Below are 20,513 nucleotides of genomic sequence, written 5' to 3'. Positions count from 1 at the left end.
TAGATTTTGTAAAAACTGCTTAAAAGTTAAATCTTTTCCCCCTTGTGTGGGTGTGTGAGATCTTATTTCACAAGTGCAGAGTGCATCTGATTCAAAGAACCTTCAGACCGGTTCCCCACACGTATGTCCCTCTAGTGACGAGTTCAGTGTGTGAACGAGCTGCCACGGGCAGAAAGCCCGCGTTGCCTTGCATGGGCTCCAATGCATGAGCTCCAATGACCATGCTCAGCACTCCTGCAACTCATTGAAATGATGAGTCTTCAAGAGGTGAGTCATAAAGCATTATAATACATATGAGAACCAGCCTTTGGCACAGTGGTGGGGGAGATGTGCCCCCCCCCGGTGTTTCTGGACTATAGTTCCCATCATCTCCTATCATTGACTATGTTGGCTAAAGCTGATGGGAGTTGGAGTCCAATAGCATCTGGAGGACAACACCTTCCCCACACCAGTTCTAGAACTATCAAGTATCCCATACAACAGCTATCTTTCTGACCGACTGTCACTGATCAAGCCAACCACTTGAGACAAGCAAAAGACAGGTGCCTATCCAAGTTCCTGATTGCTAGTGTGGAAGCAAGCCAAGTCAGAGCCTGCAGGGCAAAGCACAAAAACCAACCCTACAGTTACTAGCCAATATGACCTTGGGAAGAGGAATTCCCTTCCTGTCTAAATATGGCAACTGGCAAAAGCCATCTGCAAAGGGTCAGAGGCTGCCTTTTGGCATCGGAAGTTATTCTTTTGCCTGTTTGGGTGATCTCAGAGTTCCACATCACCACAATCATTCTAACTTCACAACCAGAGATATAGGAAGTTAGGCAGCATTAAGTCCCCCATCCCATAACATGTTCTCAAAATGGCTCTGAGCTAGTTTAGGTATCACCTCTGCTATGTCAACCCTGTCTCCAAAAAACACACCCTCCTTCCTTTAGTTGCATCCCAAGTAGAATGGATAACATATTTTAATGCCCCTAACCCAATGTGTTGTCTCCATCACACCAGATACACACCAGAGCTGATGTACCCTGAATGGAAGAGTGCCACCATAAGTGGGGCAAGGTGCTGTTGTACTGTTACTGCTAAGCTGCTCTCAGTCAAGTGCCCTGGAACCCCATGTACCCAGGGCCAGCCCAAGGCATTGTGGTGCCTGAGATGATGGACAAGATGGTGCAGCCTTCTATTTCCATGTACTGAAGCCAGTTGGCCCAGCATTGAATCCATCTGAAGGAGCGTCTCCACCCCCATCATTCTGCCCAGACACTGAGGTGCAGCGCCGAGGGCCTTCTGGCATTTCCCTCCCTGTGAGAAGCCAAGTTACAGGGAACCAGGTAGAGGGCCTTCTCGGTAGTGGCACCCGCCCTGTGGAACGCCCTCCCACCAGATGTCAAAGACAAAAACAACTACCAGACTTTTAGAAGACATCTGAAGGCAGCCCTGTTTAGGGAAGCTTTTAATGTTTAACAGACTATTGTATTTTAATATTTTGTTGGAAGCCGCCCAGAGTGGCTGGGGAAACCCAGCCAGATGGGCAGGGTATGTATGTATGTATGTATGTATGTATGTATAAATAAATAAATAAATAATCTCACTTCGGCACTGGCAACTGAACAGTGTCCTCCACCACCTCTGAGGGCAGCACAGCTCTGTTATCTAGCACCTCACCACCACTTCCTATCCTCCAGTATGTGCTACCTGAGGCAGCCGCCTCACTCTACCTAACTGTAGAGCTGGTCCTGAACGTACCATTCTGAGCTGATGTTTTGGTTCTAATAAAAGCACTCAGATGGAGCATTTTCCCATGAGCTTGGTTCTTTTTCATCTTCGACAGACAAGTTAATTATTTGCATCAGTGAGCCAATTCATGCATGCAGACCTTTCTTCTTATTATTATTTGACTAATTCTCAATTATCTGGATAGTCTTTTCCTCCTGGGGGGGGGGGGGAATCTAGCTTTGTTTGATGCATGGCCATACTTTCCCCCTTTCTTCCTCCAACACTTAGGAGGAGAGTGTGGACAAACCTTCTGCTCTGCTCACCAACAGCAGAAACAAAGGGTTCGATTCTGCTCACAGATGGAACCTCTGGAAATCTATTCCTCATTACCCTAAGGGGTTGCTTACTTACTGGCATTTGGTGATAGTTGAGCGGGTGGTCCTTGGCACCTCCAGAGGTTGCGTTCACTTCCATGGTGAAAAAAGGAAAAAAGGGAAAAAATATGAGATGGTTAGTATGTCAGGATGTCAACTCCTGGTCTAATAACGCTGGTCACGTCTCTTCACTGAACCCTGGAATTATCCAGCAATCCCATTGCACAAGCAGATTCAGTGGGTTTTTTTTTTTAAAAAAAGAAAAATCAAGCAGGAGCAGGGGCTTTGCGACTATCACCAGGTGACGAGTTTTGCTTTACAACACTGCAGAGAAGACAGAGCATGTAAGGAGGAGACCAGCAAGCTGATTGCTCTCATCAGGCAACTGAGATCATGCAGCAGGATTCCATACAAGAATTCAGGCCCTCATCCACCAGAAGTCATTCACGTGTAAAAAGCAGCCTATCGCATGAAAAATCCCAGAGAGGGGGAAAGACCAAGAATCTTGCCCGGAAGGAAATCTTTCTGCCTTGGGAGGCTGAGGATCACCTGTTTATAGAGCGTTACAAAATAATCAGTTCTTAACAGACAGAAATGTATGTGCCAATATGTCCCTGTCAGTCATGGGGAGGCCCCTTGTCTGAATGCTTCCAAAATTGCTTTCACAGTCTGACATCGCTATATTTATCACTTTGCCTTCAGACAGGCCAGTGGTGGGTTCGTGCAGTGTCACTTTCCCAACCACCGGTAATTCCAGGAACCATCTGAAGAACCCTGGAGAAGAGCCAAGAAGGACAGTGTGGAGAGGGAATTTGGAGGGGCACTATCAGGTTAGAAGTGGACATATCCACATGCCTGCCACAACAAGCAAAGGCATCACCACCGTATGTGCTTGTTTATTTGTCGCTTTTTGCAGAAAGCTCTCTGTTCAAAGAGACTTTCAAAAATAAAACACTGAAAACAAGTGTAAAAGCAAGCATGAAACAACCTAAAATGCTTATCTATAAATAAAGGTAAAGGGACCCCTGACCATTAGGTCCAGTCGTGACTGACTCTGGGGTTGCGACGCTCATCTCGCTTTACTGGCCGAGGGAGCCAGCGTTTGTCCGCAGACAGCTTCCGGGTCATGTGGCCAGCATGACTAAGCCGCTTCTGGCGAACCAGAGCAGCACACGGAAACGCCGTTTACCTTCCCGCCGGAGCGGTACCTATTTATCTACTTGCACTTTGAGGTGCTTTCGAACTGCTAGGTTGGCAGGAGATCTATATCTATACACACACATATATATAATACAGAGAGAGAGACCCTACCCCACTGAAAGACAACCAGAAATCTAGGGTCCAAAATTCTAAGTGAATAAGCATGTTTCTTGCCTGGCATGTAAAAGCAGATAGTGATGGTGCCAGGCATGCCTCCCAGGGGAGAGAATTACCCAGGCAGGAAGCCACTACTGAGAAGGTTGGTCTGGTGATATTAATGACTTACCCTCCAACTGTCCCATTTTTCCAGAGACAGTCCGGAATTATGAAAGCCATCCCGGCTTCTGATTTGATCCTGGAATGTTCCTATTTCCCCCACAAGTGCTGCCGCCACCAAGCTTGGGAGAAAGGATGAACCGGCGCTTGTCCCAGGTGTCAGCGGCTGCAGCAGCTGTGAGGCAGCATCCCATTGCCTCTCCATGGTCTCTGCTGCTGGCCGCATCCCTTGGGCAGCTCATAGCAACCGCTGGAAAGCAGGTGAGGAGGAGAGGATGCTGCCGCCAAGGACCAGCCCCACGGGACACATTGGCTCCGAGATGCAGAGCCAGGGAAAATAGGGACATTCCAGGATCAAATCAGAAGCTGGGATAGCTTTCATAATTCTTAGCCTGTCTCTGGAAAATAGGGACAGAGGTGGGAAAATAAATGGACTTATTCTGCTAACTTTCCAATGACCAGCCCTGTGGAACGCCCTCCCACCAGATGTCAAAGAGAACAACAACTACCAGACTTTTAGAAGACATCTGAAGGCAGCCCTGTTTAGGGAAGGTTATTATTTAATAGGTTATTGTATTTTAGTGTTTTGTTGGAAGCCGCCCAGCCAGATGGGCGGGGTATAAATAATAAATTATTATTATTATATTATTATTATGACACTAACTTCCCACTATGTTCTCCTCCCTTGCTCTTCCTAAAAACACCAAGTGAAACACTCCTCACCGCCCCCTAGCCCCCCTCCCAAGAGTAGTAAAAACAAGAAAGTCCTTTCGAATAGGGACATTCTGTGACACACAATATCCTGTCGCAATTAAAGGCTCAGATGAATTACAGCCTCAATGAAGCATGTTTTCCTGCATTGCTCCATGAAGCAGCACACACACACCATCTCCTCTGCAATGCTTTCCAAAATGTTTTCTATTTTGGTTTGAGGCTGCTTTGCGCATTAGCTGCCTCGTGTTACAGTAGTTGATGGCCCAGGTTTCATTTCAGTATCTTGTTTGACTCCCTTCTGCCCCCTTCTGCCCTGAGGCACTGGATCTTCTGCGGCAATGTGCCACTGTTATCTCTTCCAGTGACACATCCAAACATGGGCACAACCTGAAAAAAGCAGGTTATAAACTGGCAGCAGCTGTTTTCAATAGAGACATTTGCTGCAAAGAAACTTTGTCATAATGTGGTAATCTTCTGCTTTCTGAAATGATGGGGAACCTGTGGCCCTCTGGGTGTTTTTGGACTCTGAATCACATCAACCCAAGCCAGCATGTCCACTGCAACTCTGGGAGTCCCTCAGATTTGCCATCTCTGTTGTCCCCTCCAGATTTTGCAGGACCACAGCACCCAACAACCCTAGTCAGCTTGTTCAGTCGCCAGGAATTATGGGATTTGTGGCTTAAGAGAATTCAGAAGTGGCCACATTGTCTACCCCTGGTTTAATCTTAATGTGGTTTCAGCACTATTTTTTTTTTTTGCCCTGTTGTTATTTTAACTTTTATTTTTGCTGTTTATATTTTGTTGTTTTCCTTTGCTTTGCTTTTTTCATCTTGTACTTCCCTACTTCTTTGTAATTATTATTATTATTATTAATGACTATAGACTTAAGCTACTGTTCTATATACACACTTAACTGAGAGTAAACCCCCCCCCCAACTCCAATGGGGCTTAGTTCTGAGTAGATGCATACACGACTGAGCAGCCAGGCTTGTCCCACAAATTGTAATGGTTTGACTTGGTGGTTCCAAATTTTGTTTTAGTTTTGTTTGACATTTGCCTTCCCCACTCTTAATTTAGATTTCTGTTGTATTATTAAATAAGTATTCTTGGCGGGTTTTTTGCCCCTTAGCCACATATTCATGTTCTCAGGTAAGGGTACATGGCTTTTCAGTCTTCAGGAAATCCTTTACTCTTCCTACAGAATTAAAAGGAGAAAACTGCTTAAATTTGGAAGAAATAGATTTTACTTTAAGCAGGGTAGGATGGCAATCTCAGTCCTAATGCAAAAATTAACCCAGTTATGGTTGCAATCCCAATCCCACATATTTCAGTGCAATGAATGAAACCCCAATGAATCCAATAGAACTTACTTCTGAGTAGACATAGTGAGGGTTGTATATCACCACTTTGCCCCACTCAGTGTCCCTTGATCACAAAAACCAAGGATTTTTAAAACTGCTGGCTGAACTCCAAAAAGAATAACATTTCAGTAAATATGTGGGCCGGCTTTCGTTTTGGCATCAAAATAGATGTGCCTATCACTAAATGAGGCATAGCATTACATGCCGAATTCTTTTGAGCTGTGGATGAATGGTAGATCTGGTTGAGAATGCAAAGTCGTAATTATCAGAATGCCTCTGATCACAAGCCAAGTGCATTTTTCCTCCATTACAGAGTAACTGCAGCTAACCTCCATACTTCTGGGATTAGAAAGTAGAATACCTAGGTGGGCTTGAGTTTGCAAATGTTGCTCTTTTTAGAAATTAATCATCAAGAACAAAAAAAGGACATTGGCTACGCCTTGGTAATTAATTCACATTTAGTACACTTGCATGTTTGAAATCCAAAGCTAAGCTTTTTTAAAAAAAGGTTAATGTACGTTAATTTAAAAGATGCCAAAGAATAATTTATGAATGGAAAAAGATAAGTACTGCAACCAATTACCCCCACTTGCAGATTCACAATATTTAAAAAAATAATTGTGTTTTTCCTCAAAATGACCCCATAAATCCAGATCTTCTCTTTTCACTGGCCCACTAAGCATAGCTGTCAACTTTTCTCTTTTCTTGCGAGGAATCCTATTCGGAATAAGGGAATTTCCCTTAAAAAAAGAGAAATGTTGACAGCTATGCCATAAAGTTCCAAAAAAATAATTACTGTAAAATCAAGTAATAGAGAAGTACTTCATAGGTCATCTTGGCTAGACCAACTAGGAAATCTTACACCACTGAGGCATTCCTGATAATGATTTATTGCTACTAGTACTGCCAATTTTACTATCATCACCACCAAGAAAAATAAGAGTTTTGGGTGATTGTTGTTTCACAATATCTAGGATAGCAATATTTAATTGGCTCAACTGATAGACAAATCAACCAACAATTTAGTAAATTAATCAAGGAGGAAATTTTTAATCATTAGGGCCAAGAGCTGAGAACACACTTGTGTTTTTCTAAGGTTACTGTATTTTGACCACGTTACTCTAACAGTAAACTACTAATATGAAAAGTGGCATTTCCTTGTTGCAAGGATTAGTAATTTTTGTGCATTCAGTTGTAAGTCTCTTTCACTTCCTCCAGTCCAAGGGCCATTCAGGACCCACGCTGCAATTTGTTTTGATGGTTTTTAATAACTAATTTTTAGTTTGCTGCAACTCGCCCTGGAACCTGGACGCCTCGGGCTAGGTTTTTAAGTCGCATGGAACCCGGAGAGACATCCGAGTCAATAGGTATAGGATCAGGCTGCCAAGCGCGGCAAAAGTTCTTGAATCGGTTAAAAACACATACCGCATGATTTTTCGAGCTCTCCTATTGATTTCTGCATGTTTGCGCCTTTCTTTCTTTTTTAAAAAAAAAGAAAAAGGAGCCACCCAGCTTGGAATCTTGCGCATCGAATAACGCATGGAAAATACAGTATACGGGACTACAGGTAGCAAACCCGCCTGCAACCCAACCGTGGCGAAACAGGAAGGTTCTCCTCTGCCCCTGCCCACATTTTATAGCGGGCTGGTCTGGTTGGCTTGTCTCTCCAGTTTGCGCAAGCGCCACAGACCGGCTCTGGTGGCCCGGAGCATGAACCTCGAGCAGCGCAGGAGGATGCGCCGCGGCCGGTAGCTCCCGCCGGACACCTTGCATTGAGGGCCCGCCACTATGCGCCAGGCCTTGACTCAGCCGCGCCCCAGCGCGATCCCCCTCTCCGATTCTGTGGGTGAGGCGCCTCTTCGCCGAGGGGAAAGGAAAGGAGGGTTTGGATTTGGGGAAGGGGCGCCTATAGCAAGTGGGGCAGGAGCGCGCGCGGGAACGGGGTGTAACTGGGTGCCGCCTTTTGCGCAACACTCTTTGGGTCCTTTTTTTTTTTTCTTTTTTGCAAAAACCAGAGTCGGGGGTGGGTGGGTATTGGGTCGTTTGGGGAAGTCCTGATCGCCTGGACATGCAGCACGCGCCCCAGGCCCGCTCCTCTCTCTCAACCTGCAGCCCTGTCGCTTGCATTGCAGCTCAAGGCCAGAAAAATTTTTTTTTAAAAGCTTGCAACGGGAGTGGAGGCGGCCCCGGGTGAAAGGCGAGCCTTGCTGTTTTCCACATGCCTGAGCAGAGAAGCTTGGGACCGTTTCTATTTAAAATCGCCACTGCTTGTTTGTTTTTAACAAGGGAGGGGGGTTGTATGGAGAAGGCTTAGGTTATTGCTGTTTGGAGACCCTTGGTTTGTATCACTTGGCTTCCTTTGGTCTGGAGGCCACGGGGCTGTTTCCCCCCACTGATTGAGTGGCCTTGTGTTATTAGAGGATTTAATTTGCCCTATTGATGAGTAGGCTGAATGTGTGGTCACCAGGCTGCTGCTCCATTCATTTATTGGAGCAAGGCCTGCAACTCAGTGGGAGAGCATCTGCTTTGCATGCAGAAGGTCCCAGGGAACCCCAAGGCAGTGCTGCAAAACACTCCTACCTGGAGGGTTGCTGCCAGCCAGCGTAGACCAGCCTTCCTCAGCCCCTGTTAGGTGGGCTTCATGTAAAACAAGGTGGAGGAGAGTCTTAACTCAGTACAACTTGTGCTTTCCACACAAAAGAACCTCAATTCAGCCTGGCATTTGCTTGTAGGTCTGGGAAATACTCCTGCCTGGATAACTGCTGCAGTTGGTGTAGACCAACCTTTTCTGGTTGAGGATGGTGGGAGCTGTAGTCTAACGGTCTAAAGGGGAGCAGGTTGGGAAAGGCAGCAGTGACCTACATGGAGCAGTGGTTTGAATCGCTCATAGGTACCTTCCTATGTCCTTGTTATTTATTTCAAACGCCCATCATCCCTGACCGTTGGTCCTGCTGGCTGGTGCTAAGAGGAGTTGGAGCCTAGGAACATCTTGAGGGCCATCATTTCCCCATCCCGGTTGCATAGGATTGTGCTAAGAGAATTTCTGCAATATTGATATAACAAGATGCAGAAATAATACGATATATCACAAGCTTTTGAATATAGAAGCCTCATTGCTGGGCAGAACTTGACAATTCCTTAAGTCAGGGAGGCAGATTTCCTGGGGACAGATTGAGTGGGCCAACTGCCAGTGATGGACCTTGGGATCTTAGATTTTAGTGGTGCCCTGTGTGATGCCAAAATTCAGCACCAAATTCATGCCAAACTTATTGCACCCTTAACTGTATTCTAAATCATAGCTGTAGCACCCCCAAGGCTCTGCACCCAGTGTGACCAAACCAGTTACGCTCCCCTAAATCTGCCTTTGCAATTGCCCTGCTTCTCCCCCCCCCTACCGCCTGTTCATTTGCCCTCTCCCTCTGGACCCAGTCTGTATCTCTGGGCATAAAGAAATAGCAAGGCAAGCAAAACCTTATGTTAGAAACATAGGGAGTTGTCTTATACTGAAGTCAGACCATTGGGTCCACTTAGCTCAGTATGTCTACACTGGCAGCAGCTCCCCACCGTTTCAGAGAGGGCTTCTCCCAGCCCTACCTGCAGATGCCAGGGCTTGAACATGGGACATTCTGTATGCAAAGCAGGTACTCTGCCGCTGAGTGATGGACCTGTCCTTGCTTTTGGAAATGCTTGTGCACTTAGAGAACAGCAGAAGAACAGGGAGCTGCTGCAGCAACAACAACAGCAAGGAGTTGGCTCAGGGTCGGGGAAGAGATTCAAGGGTCAGCAGCTGCCCCTCTGTTGTGTGGTCTTAAGGCAGATGCCCTACCATGCCAACTTCTGACGCCAGTTGTGGGAACAGGACAGACATATTGCAGAAGAGAAGGGTTTTTTAAAGAAAGAAAGAAAATGAAGGAAAACAAAGAAGTCATATTGGATATTAACAAATCGAATCAGCTGTTCAGAGTTAACTTGCTGCTAATCTGGTTGTGTTCTTCCTCCTCTCTTAACAAATTAACTGAATGAGGTTTTTCCTTGCCATGGGTTTTCTTATTTGCCACACCCTGTTGGTTAAACCACAGAGCCTAGGGCTTACTGATCAGAAGGTTGGCGGTTCGAATCCCCATGACGGGGTGAGCTCCCGTTGCTCGGTCCCTGCTCCTGCCAACCTAGCAGTTCGAAAGCATGTCAAAGTGCAAGTAGATAACTAGGTACCGCTCCAGCAGGAAGGTAAATGGTGTTTCCGTGCGCTGCTCTGGTTCGCCAGAAGCGGCTTAGTCATGCTGGCCACATGACCTGGAAGCTGTACGCCGGCTCCCTCGGCCAATAAAGCGAGATGAGCACCACAACCCTAGAGTCGGCCACGACTGGACCTAATGGTCAGAGGTCCCTTTACCCTTTACCTATTGGAGAATGTGAGGCACTACTTTCTGCTTGCAAATGTGAATTCGTGTCCCTTTTCTCAAAGATCAGCAAGAGCATTCCCCACATTTAATGTACTTAGCCTTGATAGCACAACTGGTGTGGTCACATCAGAAAGGAGTAAATCTTCAGACTTAGAGATGCCACAGGAGAGGGGGCGTGAAATGTGAAATGCAAAGTCTTTTCACGTGAGCTTGGAAGTCTGTGACAGCGCATGTGTGTGTCGCTCAACTGAATGCTGGGCAGGAGCCCTTGAAGCAGGTTCAAGATGCAGAACTGGTTAGGACCCTGAGTCCATTCTTTGAGGGAGGGTATGCCTCATTATTTGGTGCTTTGCAATGTGATTTAGGTTTCTTAGCTGGCAGCATAAAAACATAAGGAGAGACAGCTGGATCAGGCCAATAGCCCACCTACTCCAACATCCTGTTCTCACAGTGGCCAACCAGATGTCTATGAGGAGCCAAATTGCAGGACCTGAGAACAAGAGCAATCTCCTCTCTTGATATTTTCAGAGCTGAAGAAGCATTACTTCATTTGACCATAAAGGCAGAGCATAGCCCTCATGGCTAGTAGCCATGGGTAGTCTTAGCCTCCAATAAGTTTTCTAATCCTCTTCTGTGAGTATTATGCAAGTGAGATGGGCCTTTATGAACTACGGGACCTCTGTGGTGTGTATTTGACCGGCCAGCCACTAATACACTCAGCGGGTCACTGGTTTGAGTCCCTCAATGGGCAAAGCATTGCTTCTTTCTGCTGCCTTGGAGGGAAAGTGCTATAGCTCAGTGGCAGAGCATTTGTTTTGCACACAGAAGAGCCCCAGGTTCAATCTTCGGCATCTCTAAGTAGGGCTGAGAACATCCTCTGCCTGAAATCCTGGTGAGCTGCTGCCAGTCAGTGCAGACTGCATTGAGATAGATGACTAGGTGATGTGCCTTGGTAAAAGGCAGCTTCCTATTCTCTTATGTAGAGGGTAGTGCTAGATCTAATGTTGTGCTAGAGTATATTTTAGTTGAGTGTTGGCTGAAACTTTTTGATAGAGCAACTACGAAACTAACTATCTAGAGCAGGGATGGCGAACATCAGACCAATGATGTTTCTCCCAGGCCACATGCCCCTTTCTTACCCTCCTGGAACACTTTTGCCTGGCTGGAATATGTCCTGGAACTCGAACCGTGTTTCTTGTGTGCCCAGATGAAGGCTAGAGTGTAGATTTAGAGAACTTGCTCTGTCCAGTTTTGCCTCTGGCCCTGCGCACCTCTGGTCTGTGGCTCACACAGTTAGGGAATATGCCCCTCAGGCTGAGAAAGGTTCCCCACCTCCGATCTAGAGGGCTGGTGGGCTGTGCTTCACAGGAGATTTTTCAAGAATGGACGGCCACCCATTGGGAGTCTGGTCTGGATTTCCTGCACTGACTTGGGAAGTCAGGATTTTAGGAAGGTGATACAAACCTGCACAATTTGTGACTCACCAACCTGAATATAGCCTGCTGGTCACATACAGTCACCTGCTAAGTTCTTGAAAATTCCCCTTATTTTTGCCTTTCCTGGCATTTGTTTCTCAAGCCTTTGGTGGGGGGATGGGTTGATTTGGGCCATTATTTAAATCACTAAGGAGGGAAAAGGCAGGTTTAAATGAAGTTTCAAAATGTCTACTTCAAAGTTATGTGATCATTTAAAGATGATTACGACTGAATACAGCCTTTCTTTTGCCATGGGTCATAATCCCACACCTCTTGTGATAGAGCCCACAAGGCTTTTGCACTTCAAAAGAAAAAAAATTAGGCAGGGGAACAACAATAAAATTAAGGAGCTCTATTTTGGTTCGTTGTACATATGCAAGGACACTAAGAAAGATCGTTTCCTGGAAAACCAATGGCAAAGTCCTACTTAATGTTATTGGTATGCTACCTTTCCACAGTTCAAACCATGCTCAAGGTGGCTTACAACATTAAAGCAATATATAACTACAACATAATAAAAGCAGTCATAAACAATAAATAAAACATTTAAAATACTGCAATGCCTTATACGTAGGGCTGCCTCTGAAACTTGAGCTGGTGCAGAATTCTGCAGCCAGGTTGCTCACTGGTGCAGGTCGTTTTGAGCATATTATACCAATTCTGGCCCAACAGCACTGTTTCTGGGTCCAATTCACAGCACTGTTTTTTAACTACAAAGCCTTAAATGGCTCAGGACCGCAGTACTTCAAGGACGCCCTTTCCCCATATGAACCAGTTTGATCCCTGCAATCATTCCCCGAGGCCCTTCTTTGTGTGCCTCCTCCATGAGACGTCCAGAGTGTGCCAACACAAGAACTTTTCTGCAGTAGCTCCCAGTTTGTGGAATGCTCTCCCCAGGAAGTTGCCTGGTGCCTTCATTATATACCTTTAGGTGCCAGGCAAAAACGTTCCTATTCAAACAAGCCTTTGGGCTGATTAACATCTTATACCCCCTTTTAAGGGGTTTGTGGACAGCGTGGGGGAGGGAGGTTTCAGTTTCTTGTTATGGTTTTTTTTAATCATGTGTTTTGTGTTTTTATCTTGTGTTTTTATGCTGTGAGTTGCCTTGAGTTCTACAGATGAAGGGCAGTATACAAAGTTAATATAAATAAATGAAGATACGCAAACAAACAGAACAGATTCCACGTAAATCGCAACAAGATCTAAAATAAAGATATAAAAACCACGAGCAACAATTCTCCAGCAAACTACACCCCAACACAAGAGTCTGTTCAGCAGCCTTGGCTTTTGTAGCTGGAGTCAGTCAGGGCCCTGCCCTCCCAGGCCAGGTAGAAAAAGCCTGTAAGGCAGGGAGCAGGTCTTCCAGGACTCTCAGCTAATATGTTTTCTCTGAAGGAAGTCCCACATTTATTTATATTTGCGGCATTTAATGCCGTAACCCCTAATTATGGGACCTTGCAGTGTGCAATGGAGGTCTCTCTTGAGTTAAATTATCAGCACCCTACTTGGGGTACTCCCAGCTGGAGGATACAGCCCATTTGCAGACTCACAGGATGAGTCCCTTGCTCCACTTCCCCAGCTTTGCAGAAGTCAAAGAAAGGAAAATAGCATGATAACATTTAAAGAACCTAGGCAGCTGCTCTAGAGAGGCAGAGTAAGCCACATTAGCAACCTGCATAACCCTTCCTTTGAGAATAGCTTCCCGCCGGGACGACTCTTCAAGCTGCTTTTGAAGAAGGAATCATTACCTAACACTTGGAGCTAACCAAGGTCCTGTTTTTCTTCGCTATCTATGCAAAGAGTGCTTGCTTGTGGCTAGACTTTAGCAGCTTGGTGTGATCTTGTCTGTTGTGATTTGACCTGCTTAACCGGACTGGGCTTTACCTGCCCTGACTTGACTTCCCTAGATGCTCCCCTGTAAACACCAAACACTCCCAGAACAGAATTCTTAAGGGCCCAGAATTTTCTAGAGGCAAGAGTTGGTGATTACTGGACAACACCTACTCTCTGCAGGGAATGGGATCTAAATGGCCCCGTTCTTTTGCTGACGGATTAAATATTCATAGTCTGCAAACAATCAATGCAATATACACGACTTATTGTGTCATATTTAGAGTCGTTTGACTTCAAACGCCCAGCGATGTGGGATGGAACATTTTCTGCTGCTGTATTTTTCCAAAGAGAGTTCTCAGAATCAAGTGCTTCATAAAATTAATAAGTAACATAATGGCTGTGGGCAGACAATCAGATCTCTGCTTAATAAGCCGAGACAGGAATGAGCCTCTTAGTTAATGGCTTGCAAACAATGGTGTTTGATCTGGAAACTGCTATTACTGCAGGATGCAGCAGCTGGGTTACTGAGACCTTGTCAGCACATAACACCTCTGCTTAAAGACCTGTGCTAGGCGCATTTGTTACCAGGCCAAGTTCAAAGTATTAATATTATTATATAAAGCCCTTAACAGCTTAGTGCCTGTTTACTGGAGAAATCACCTTACCCTGTATGTGCCTACTCAATTGCATCAATCTGTGGAACTGGCTCTGTTTACAGGTGCCACATAATATTCATTCCACCCTTGTAAAAAACAAAACCCAGTCCTTTAGTGGAGCAGTGTCTACACTTTGAAACTCCCTGCTTGAGGACATTAGGCTAGTACCTTTGCTGTACTCTTCTTGGTGTCTGCTAAAAACATTTTTTTTGTGGTCAAGCCTGTCCAGACACGTAAAAGGAAATGTGCTTTAACCTGTTTTTAGCTTATTGTTGGTTTTAATTATATTTGGGATTTTTCAATTCCTGTTTTTTTTTTTAACTGTCTTCTATTGATAATTTTAACGCTTGTTTTATTTTATTTTTTTGTAAACTGCTTAGAGGCTCTGTTCACAACCAAGCACCCTACAAATTCCATAAAATAAATAACAATAAAACAAGCAAGCCAAGAGATGGGTGCTGACGTTATACCATGGTTTCATATTTCTGCTCATTTGGAAGACCATGGACATAATTGTTCCTTTCTTGCACAAAGGGAAGACCAGAGCATCTGTGTGTAGACACATGGAGCATGTTCATATCCTGGCTGAGATTTGATCATCTGAATGCTGCCAGTGAAAAATGCTGTGCAGGTCAAATTGGGCAACTAGAGTAGATACACTACTTCTTGACAGATCTAATGTCAGAGTGGTTATTAACTTTTTAAGGTGACTTTCTCTAGAAAGCACACAAACCCTTTGGAATTCCCCATCCTGTTGCTTGTCAGACAGGTGCCATCTCTATTGACTTTTTGGCAGCTTTTAAAGACCTTCCTTTTCCAACAAGACTTTTAACTGAACACTCTTTATCCCAGTTGGCTCTGTGTTGGTTTTGATTTTGTCTTTATATGTGTAATTGTCTGCCTCCTCCCCCCAGTTGGTGTTTTCATTGCTAGATCGCTTTGAGGTGTTTTATAAAGGTAAAGGTAAAGGGACCCCTGACCCTTAGGTCCAGTCGTGACCGACTCTGGGGTTGCGGCGCTCATCTTGCTTTATTGGCCGAGGGAGCCGGCGTACAGCTTCCGGGTCATGTGGCCAGCATGACTAAGCTCTTCTGGCAAACCAGAGCAGTGCATGGAAACGCTGTTTACCTTCCCGCCGGAGCGGTACCTATTTATCTATTTGCACTTTGACGTGCTTTCGAACTGCTAGGTTGGCAGGAGCAGGACTGAGCAATGGAAACTCACCCCGTCGTGGGGATTCGAGCCACCGACCTTCTGATCGGCAAGTCCTAGGCTCTGTGGTTTAACCCACAGCGCCACCCGCGTCCCAAGGTGTTTTATAGGAAGCAATTAATACATAGAGTGGAATGAAATAAATAATATTCATGCACACAGCTCTTCAGGCATTCTAAAAATCAGTATATCACTTCTCAGCACCTCAAGAGGAACAGGAAGTGTAAGGTTTTGGGTTGTCCTGTCTTAAAATGATTATAAATATCAGAATAAAAAATAATTTCCAAGTTAAGCCTCAGATTGGTTTGAATATAACATTTAAACCACGCTGTAGTGGTGCTTTATTGAATTCTTTTGCCTAATCAAATATTCGTTCAGCTAAGTTATGATTATTTCAGTAACTTGAAATATATATATATTGTATACAGCATGTAAGATTAATATGGCATCCTTTAAAAAAATCAGTTTACTAAATGCTAAACTAAATTGCCTTGTGTTTAGGGCAGTGGGATTCTTCCAATTCATAATGTTCTACATGAATCTCACCACTGCAAAAGTCAGCTTTTATTCTAGTTTTTGCCCAGTTCATTCAACAGACTTTTAACTTGGTTTATTTCACAGAGGGCCACAGATTCAGTTTTAAGAGACCTTAAGTGCAGATATTAACTTTCATTGTTGTTAAATTCAGATTTTGTGTTTAAACCAGGGTATTTTAAAAAGATGCCTAACAGAATTTTCTTTTTTGAAATTGGGTTTATTTATTTATTTAAAAATAATGATTAACTTGCCCTGTCTGATGGATTAATTAGTTCGGTGGGTTATAAACTATGCTGGCTTGCTGAAAACTGAGCACGTACCATTGCTCCTGTTATTTTGCAAAGTGTCCTTGAGAAGCTATTGATGTCAGGAAGGTGATTCGAGATTTGTTTGTTTTTATGTTGGAATCGAATTAGGGCCATAACTTGTGTCCTTAGTTCAACTCTTGGAACTGCCTTGGTGGGGATTTGCAAGTGTGCCAGCCTTTTATATATTTCTGTAGGGTTGAATCTTATCTGAGTCACAGTGCAAGCAGGACAACTTCTGCTCATGCTACAGAACTTTACCAACTTTGCACTGTTTCCAGATCTTTTCTAGAGGGTTGGGAGAACCCAGGACAGATCAGGGGATGGGGTGATGTGGGTGGAAGAAGAGGAAGGGGCACACTGTTCCCTGAGCAAAAGTAATTCTGTTTGTGCAATGACTTAGGCTACAATCACAATAACATTTATGTTATGTACTAAGCTTAGATCCTAGAAGAATAGGCAGGTAGGATCCTAGAATGCAACAACCTGATTGGCTTGCAGGAGCAGCCCAATCAGATCCCAGGAGGAAGTTTATCAGCCTATTAGGCCGGTAGGATACTAGGATGCAACCACTGATTGGCCTGCAGCAGCCACCCAATCAGGCTCCAGGAGGGAAACATAATCAACCAATCAGATGGTACTCATTGTATAAATAAGGTATATAAAGCCTGAGTTGGGGGGGCAGGATTCAATCACTGTTCCTATGAGCTGAAATAAAGAGCATGAAATTACTACTCGACTCTGAGTATATTTCAATTTAAAACTCCGCAGTACCACTTTCAGCCAGTAATAGCTTCCCACAAAGAATCCTGGGTACTGTAGTTTGCTAAAGGTGCTGGAAGTTGTTAGGAGACCCCTGCTCCCCTCATGGCACTATAATTCCCAGAGTGCTTTTACAATCAATCCCTCTTCACAAGGAACTCTGGGAATTGGGACTGCAAGGAATAACCCTCAGCACGCTTATCAAACCACAGCTCCCAAAATTCTTTGGGGGAAAGTCATGACTGTTTAAAGTGGAATCATTGTGTTTTAAACATATTATGCAAATAGGGGATTCTCTCTTGTGGGAATTAAGAGCTTCCTGCATCTCCTGTTGTAATATCCTGGGAACAATATGTCCAATAAAATATTGCCCTCATGGACAACATTCCGGGGGCCACATGCCAGTGCTGGGCAGGGCCAGAGGCAAAAAGGTGGGAGGGGGCAACAGATGTGGCTTTTAGCTTTGTATAGCCATAAAGAAGCCAGTGGTTTCTGTACCCACTCATCTATCCATTCTCCATCCAGGCAAACACTTCAAGGACGCCTTCCCAGCAGGTGTGTAGCCAGTGAGATGTGAGGCCCAGGGAGAAGGCATGTGCTGGGAAGAGTCTTGAGGTCCAGATGGAGAAGCTTGGAAGGCTGCATTAGAATGTAGTTCAATCCTCCTTGGACAGTATTTCCTCCCACCTACACAGGTTATATTTGACAGGTGGGCAGGACTACCCACCTGCCAATCACCCAACAACATTGTGATGTCAGATGATTGACAGGTGGCCAAACTGTTTCCCCACCCCTGGGCTAGACAGGTGGACCAATAGCCTAGTCTGGTCTAAGGCAGCTTCCTATGTTCTTGATATGGTATCTCATGATACCACCAAGAGAACTGAAACTGAATATGATGCTTATGGGGAGAGGGTATGCTTTGCTATTCAACGCTGATGGAATTAGCACATTTTTTGCATATGTATATATGTGTGTGTTTTAGGGTCTTTCAATAGAAGAAAAAGAAATTCCCTCTACGTAACGGTGACTCTTCTCATTGTGTCTCTGTTAATTCTTACGGTTGGTCTTGCTGCCACGACAAGAACGCAAAATGTGACTGTTGGAGGTTATTACCCAGGGGTTATTGTAAGTATAGAACTCCTAGGTAGGTCAAGAAGCTGTGTTGCTCCCGCCCAAGTCCCCACAAACCTTCCAAATTGATTAGAATGTCTTAAGTGTTAACCTCTGCTCATTTGCTTTCTGCCTTCATTGAATGTTTTGTTTCCTTGAGACTTTCCAGATTTTGTTGGAATGCAGCTTCCATCCTTCCTCACCATTGGCCATGCTGGATGGAGCTGGTGGCCTCAAAGTCCAACATCCTATGGAGGGTCACAAGTTCCTTACTTCTGCCTTAAAATATGGGGGTGGGGGCCTGGTCCACACATGCATGTTCATCACTGGGTGACTGCAACACGATTACTTGCATGTGTGGGCATAACACCCTTGAGCCAATGGTTTCCATATGGAGTCACATTCAGTGGCAAATCATTTGGGACTGGTACACACATGAGTATCTACCCCTGATAGGAGGAGTGAAGGAGCTGTGGCCCTCCAGATGTTGTGGGGCTCCAGCTTCTATCATCCCTAGCCAACAAGGTCAGTGTTCAGTGACAGTGGGAATTCAGTAGCATCTGGAGGGTCTATCTCTGCTCTACAGATTGCTGTTCACTTGTTGGCTGGTAGCTGAGTGTCTGACCTGACTCCGCTGGGTAGTGTTGGGAGTGAAGTGATATGGATGTTCTGTCTGTGGTGTTAAGCTTGTGGTGGCTCACTTATGCATGCAAAGGTCCCCTTGGTTATCCAGCGAGAAACATGTGCCCCTGAACAAGTCCATGGTTTGTCACTTAGTGCTTCATCCACCAAATGTGTGACCCACCTCCGTTGACAATGTGTTTCACTCAACTTCATATGCAAGTTGTCTCTGTGGCTATTTAGCTGAGGGCTCACACCTGCAGCCTAGTGCCACACCACACATGCAAGTGTGAACTAGTGTTATGCTCATACCTGGAACTAATGGTGAGAACTGGGTATTTGTGCTAGTCTCCCAATGACTTCCATTGGTGGTGAGTAGATCGACACCAGTAGATCAAAAAGGGACCACCATGGAAAAAACCTCTATGTTCCTGTGCTGTGGGTTTCAGATGTGCAGTGAATGCATGCTCAACTCCTTCCAAAACTGCAACATCAATGCAGAGGAAAGATCACCCGGGACTACTGGAAGGGTCTAGTCTTCTGGAGCAGGAAAATGCAGAAATGCCTCTAAACCCATGTCTGCAGTCGCACCAAGGTGTGATTCACAATTAACTGCTGCAGGCTCATCTGCCATATTTATGCCCCTACTCACTTAATGAGGTACATAAAATAATGGAGGCTACACAGATGGTTCCAGTCACTTGGAGGAAACGTAGCTGGAAGCTGCATTTGGTTGTAGCTAACTGACAGGCCAGCACCCATTTAGAGGCATTCAGCTCCACTTCACATGCTACAAGTGCCCCACAAACAAGTCTTAAATCTGCTGCTGTTACGTGTGAGCTATTCCTCTGATGTCACACTGAGGACACAAGACAGTGGCTTGGTACATCCATGCATGAACCAGCCTCCATTGCTCAGCCCTTAAGTACTATGACCTTGTTGCTTTACAGCTGAACATGTGAATCAATCCCATGAAAACATGTTGGATTAGTGTGGTGTGGAGTGCTACAAAAATTTCTGGTTCTGGTGTTAAATCTCTATGCTGAACTGTTTGTCCGTGTTTGCCTTTGATGTTGCATGTCCTGTACCATGCATGTCTCTATTAGCCCACAGAATGCCTTGCTGCTGAACTTATATCTGCTGAATTTGTAGCCTATCTCTGCCATCTGGATTTGTTTTTAGCAAGCTGGCTCAGAATGCAGGGTGTCCTGAGATAGCTTAGTACATATGAGAACTCAGAAAGCCAATGTTGGATTTGCCCAGTGCATGCTTAAGATAGTTGGGTCTTTGCAATGTCCTACCCCTTCTCTATATCTTTTCTGTATCTCTTCTGGGTGGAATACACCAACCCTTTTCAGAAGGGATCTTCATTCTGCTCTTATAATATTGAAACACTTTCTGTTCTCATTTTTCTCATCAGAATGTTGGAAAGTGATCCCGTCAAAAGGGCAGAGTCAGAATATCTACTACTCTGGCCCCTTAAATGTCAGTCCATGCAATCTTGGCCGCAGGATAATGTAGGTGCACTGTGGAGCAAATACTCTCATTTCAGCTGGAATGATTCAAAATGTCAGTACACGGTGCAAGACTGTGGACATTTCCACTCTGATCTCTAGGTTGCAGAAAGAAACCATCAAGCTAGCAAGTGTTTCTTAGCTTAGCACACTTTGGGTTGGTTCACACATGCATTGCCTTATTTCTCACAGTTAAATGTGTAATTGTTTCCATTAGCAGACCATTTGCTCTTTGTTATGTTATCTCCCTGCATGTAAACCTCTAATGTCTTGTTCACACATACAAGCCCGATGCTGTAATCCTAATGTACCGGTATATATGAATTGGCATTTCATAGAGAGTGTAAGCTGATTTTGTAGCCTGGTAGTGGCATCAGAACTTTAGGTTGGCACACTTAAAATGGGTTAAGGCACTCTGTCAACCTAGCACAAGAAACCCACTTA

General features: G+C 44.8%; 2 protein-coding genes across 5 annotated transcripts in view; one reads left to right on the top strand and one right to left on the bottom strand.

Moving 5' to 3' along the window:
- The window catches only part of ATP1B4 (ATPase Na+/K+ transporting family member beta 4), an 80,003-nt gene that overhangs the window by 16,239 nt on the left and 43,251 nt on the right, over positions 1-20,513 (bottom strand). For 2 of the 4 annotated variants that reach the window (XM_081848137.1, XM_081848139.1), the window contains exon 2: positions 2,125-2,180. In XM_081848137.1, the coding sequence (XP_081704263.1) occupies positions 2,125-2,180 (56 nt within the window). Of the gene's footprint in view, positions 1-2,124; positions 2,181-4,449; positions 4,526-7,063; positions 7,188-20,513 lie in introns of those variants that run through there. The other 2 variants (XM_081848138.1, XM_081848136.1) reach the window with 2 other exon arrangements.
- The window catches only part of TMEM255A (transmembrane protein 255A), a 32,533-nt gene continuing 19,330 nt past the window's right edge, over positions 7,311-20,513 (top strand). The window contains exons 1-2 of the mRNA XM_081848165.1: positions 7,311-7,484; positions 17,807-17,949. Of these exons, the coding sequence (XP_081704291.1) occupies positions 7,427-7,484; positions 17,807-17,949 (201 nt within the window). The 5' untranslated portion in view covers positions 7,311-7,426. The remainder of the gene's footprint in view (positions 7,485-17,806; positions 17,950-20,513) is intronic.

This window comes from Podarcis erhardii (genome assembly GCF_964252035.2).
Source record: "Podarcis erhardii genome assembly, chromosome: Z".
Classification (NCBI taxonomy): domain Eukaryota; kingdom Metazoa; phylum Chordata; class Lepidosauria; order Squamata; family Lacertidae; genus Podarcis; species Podarcis erhardii.
This window is presented reverse-complemented; position numbering and strand designations above follow the sequence as displayed.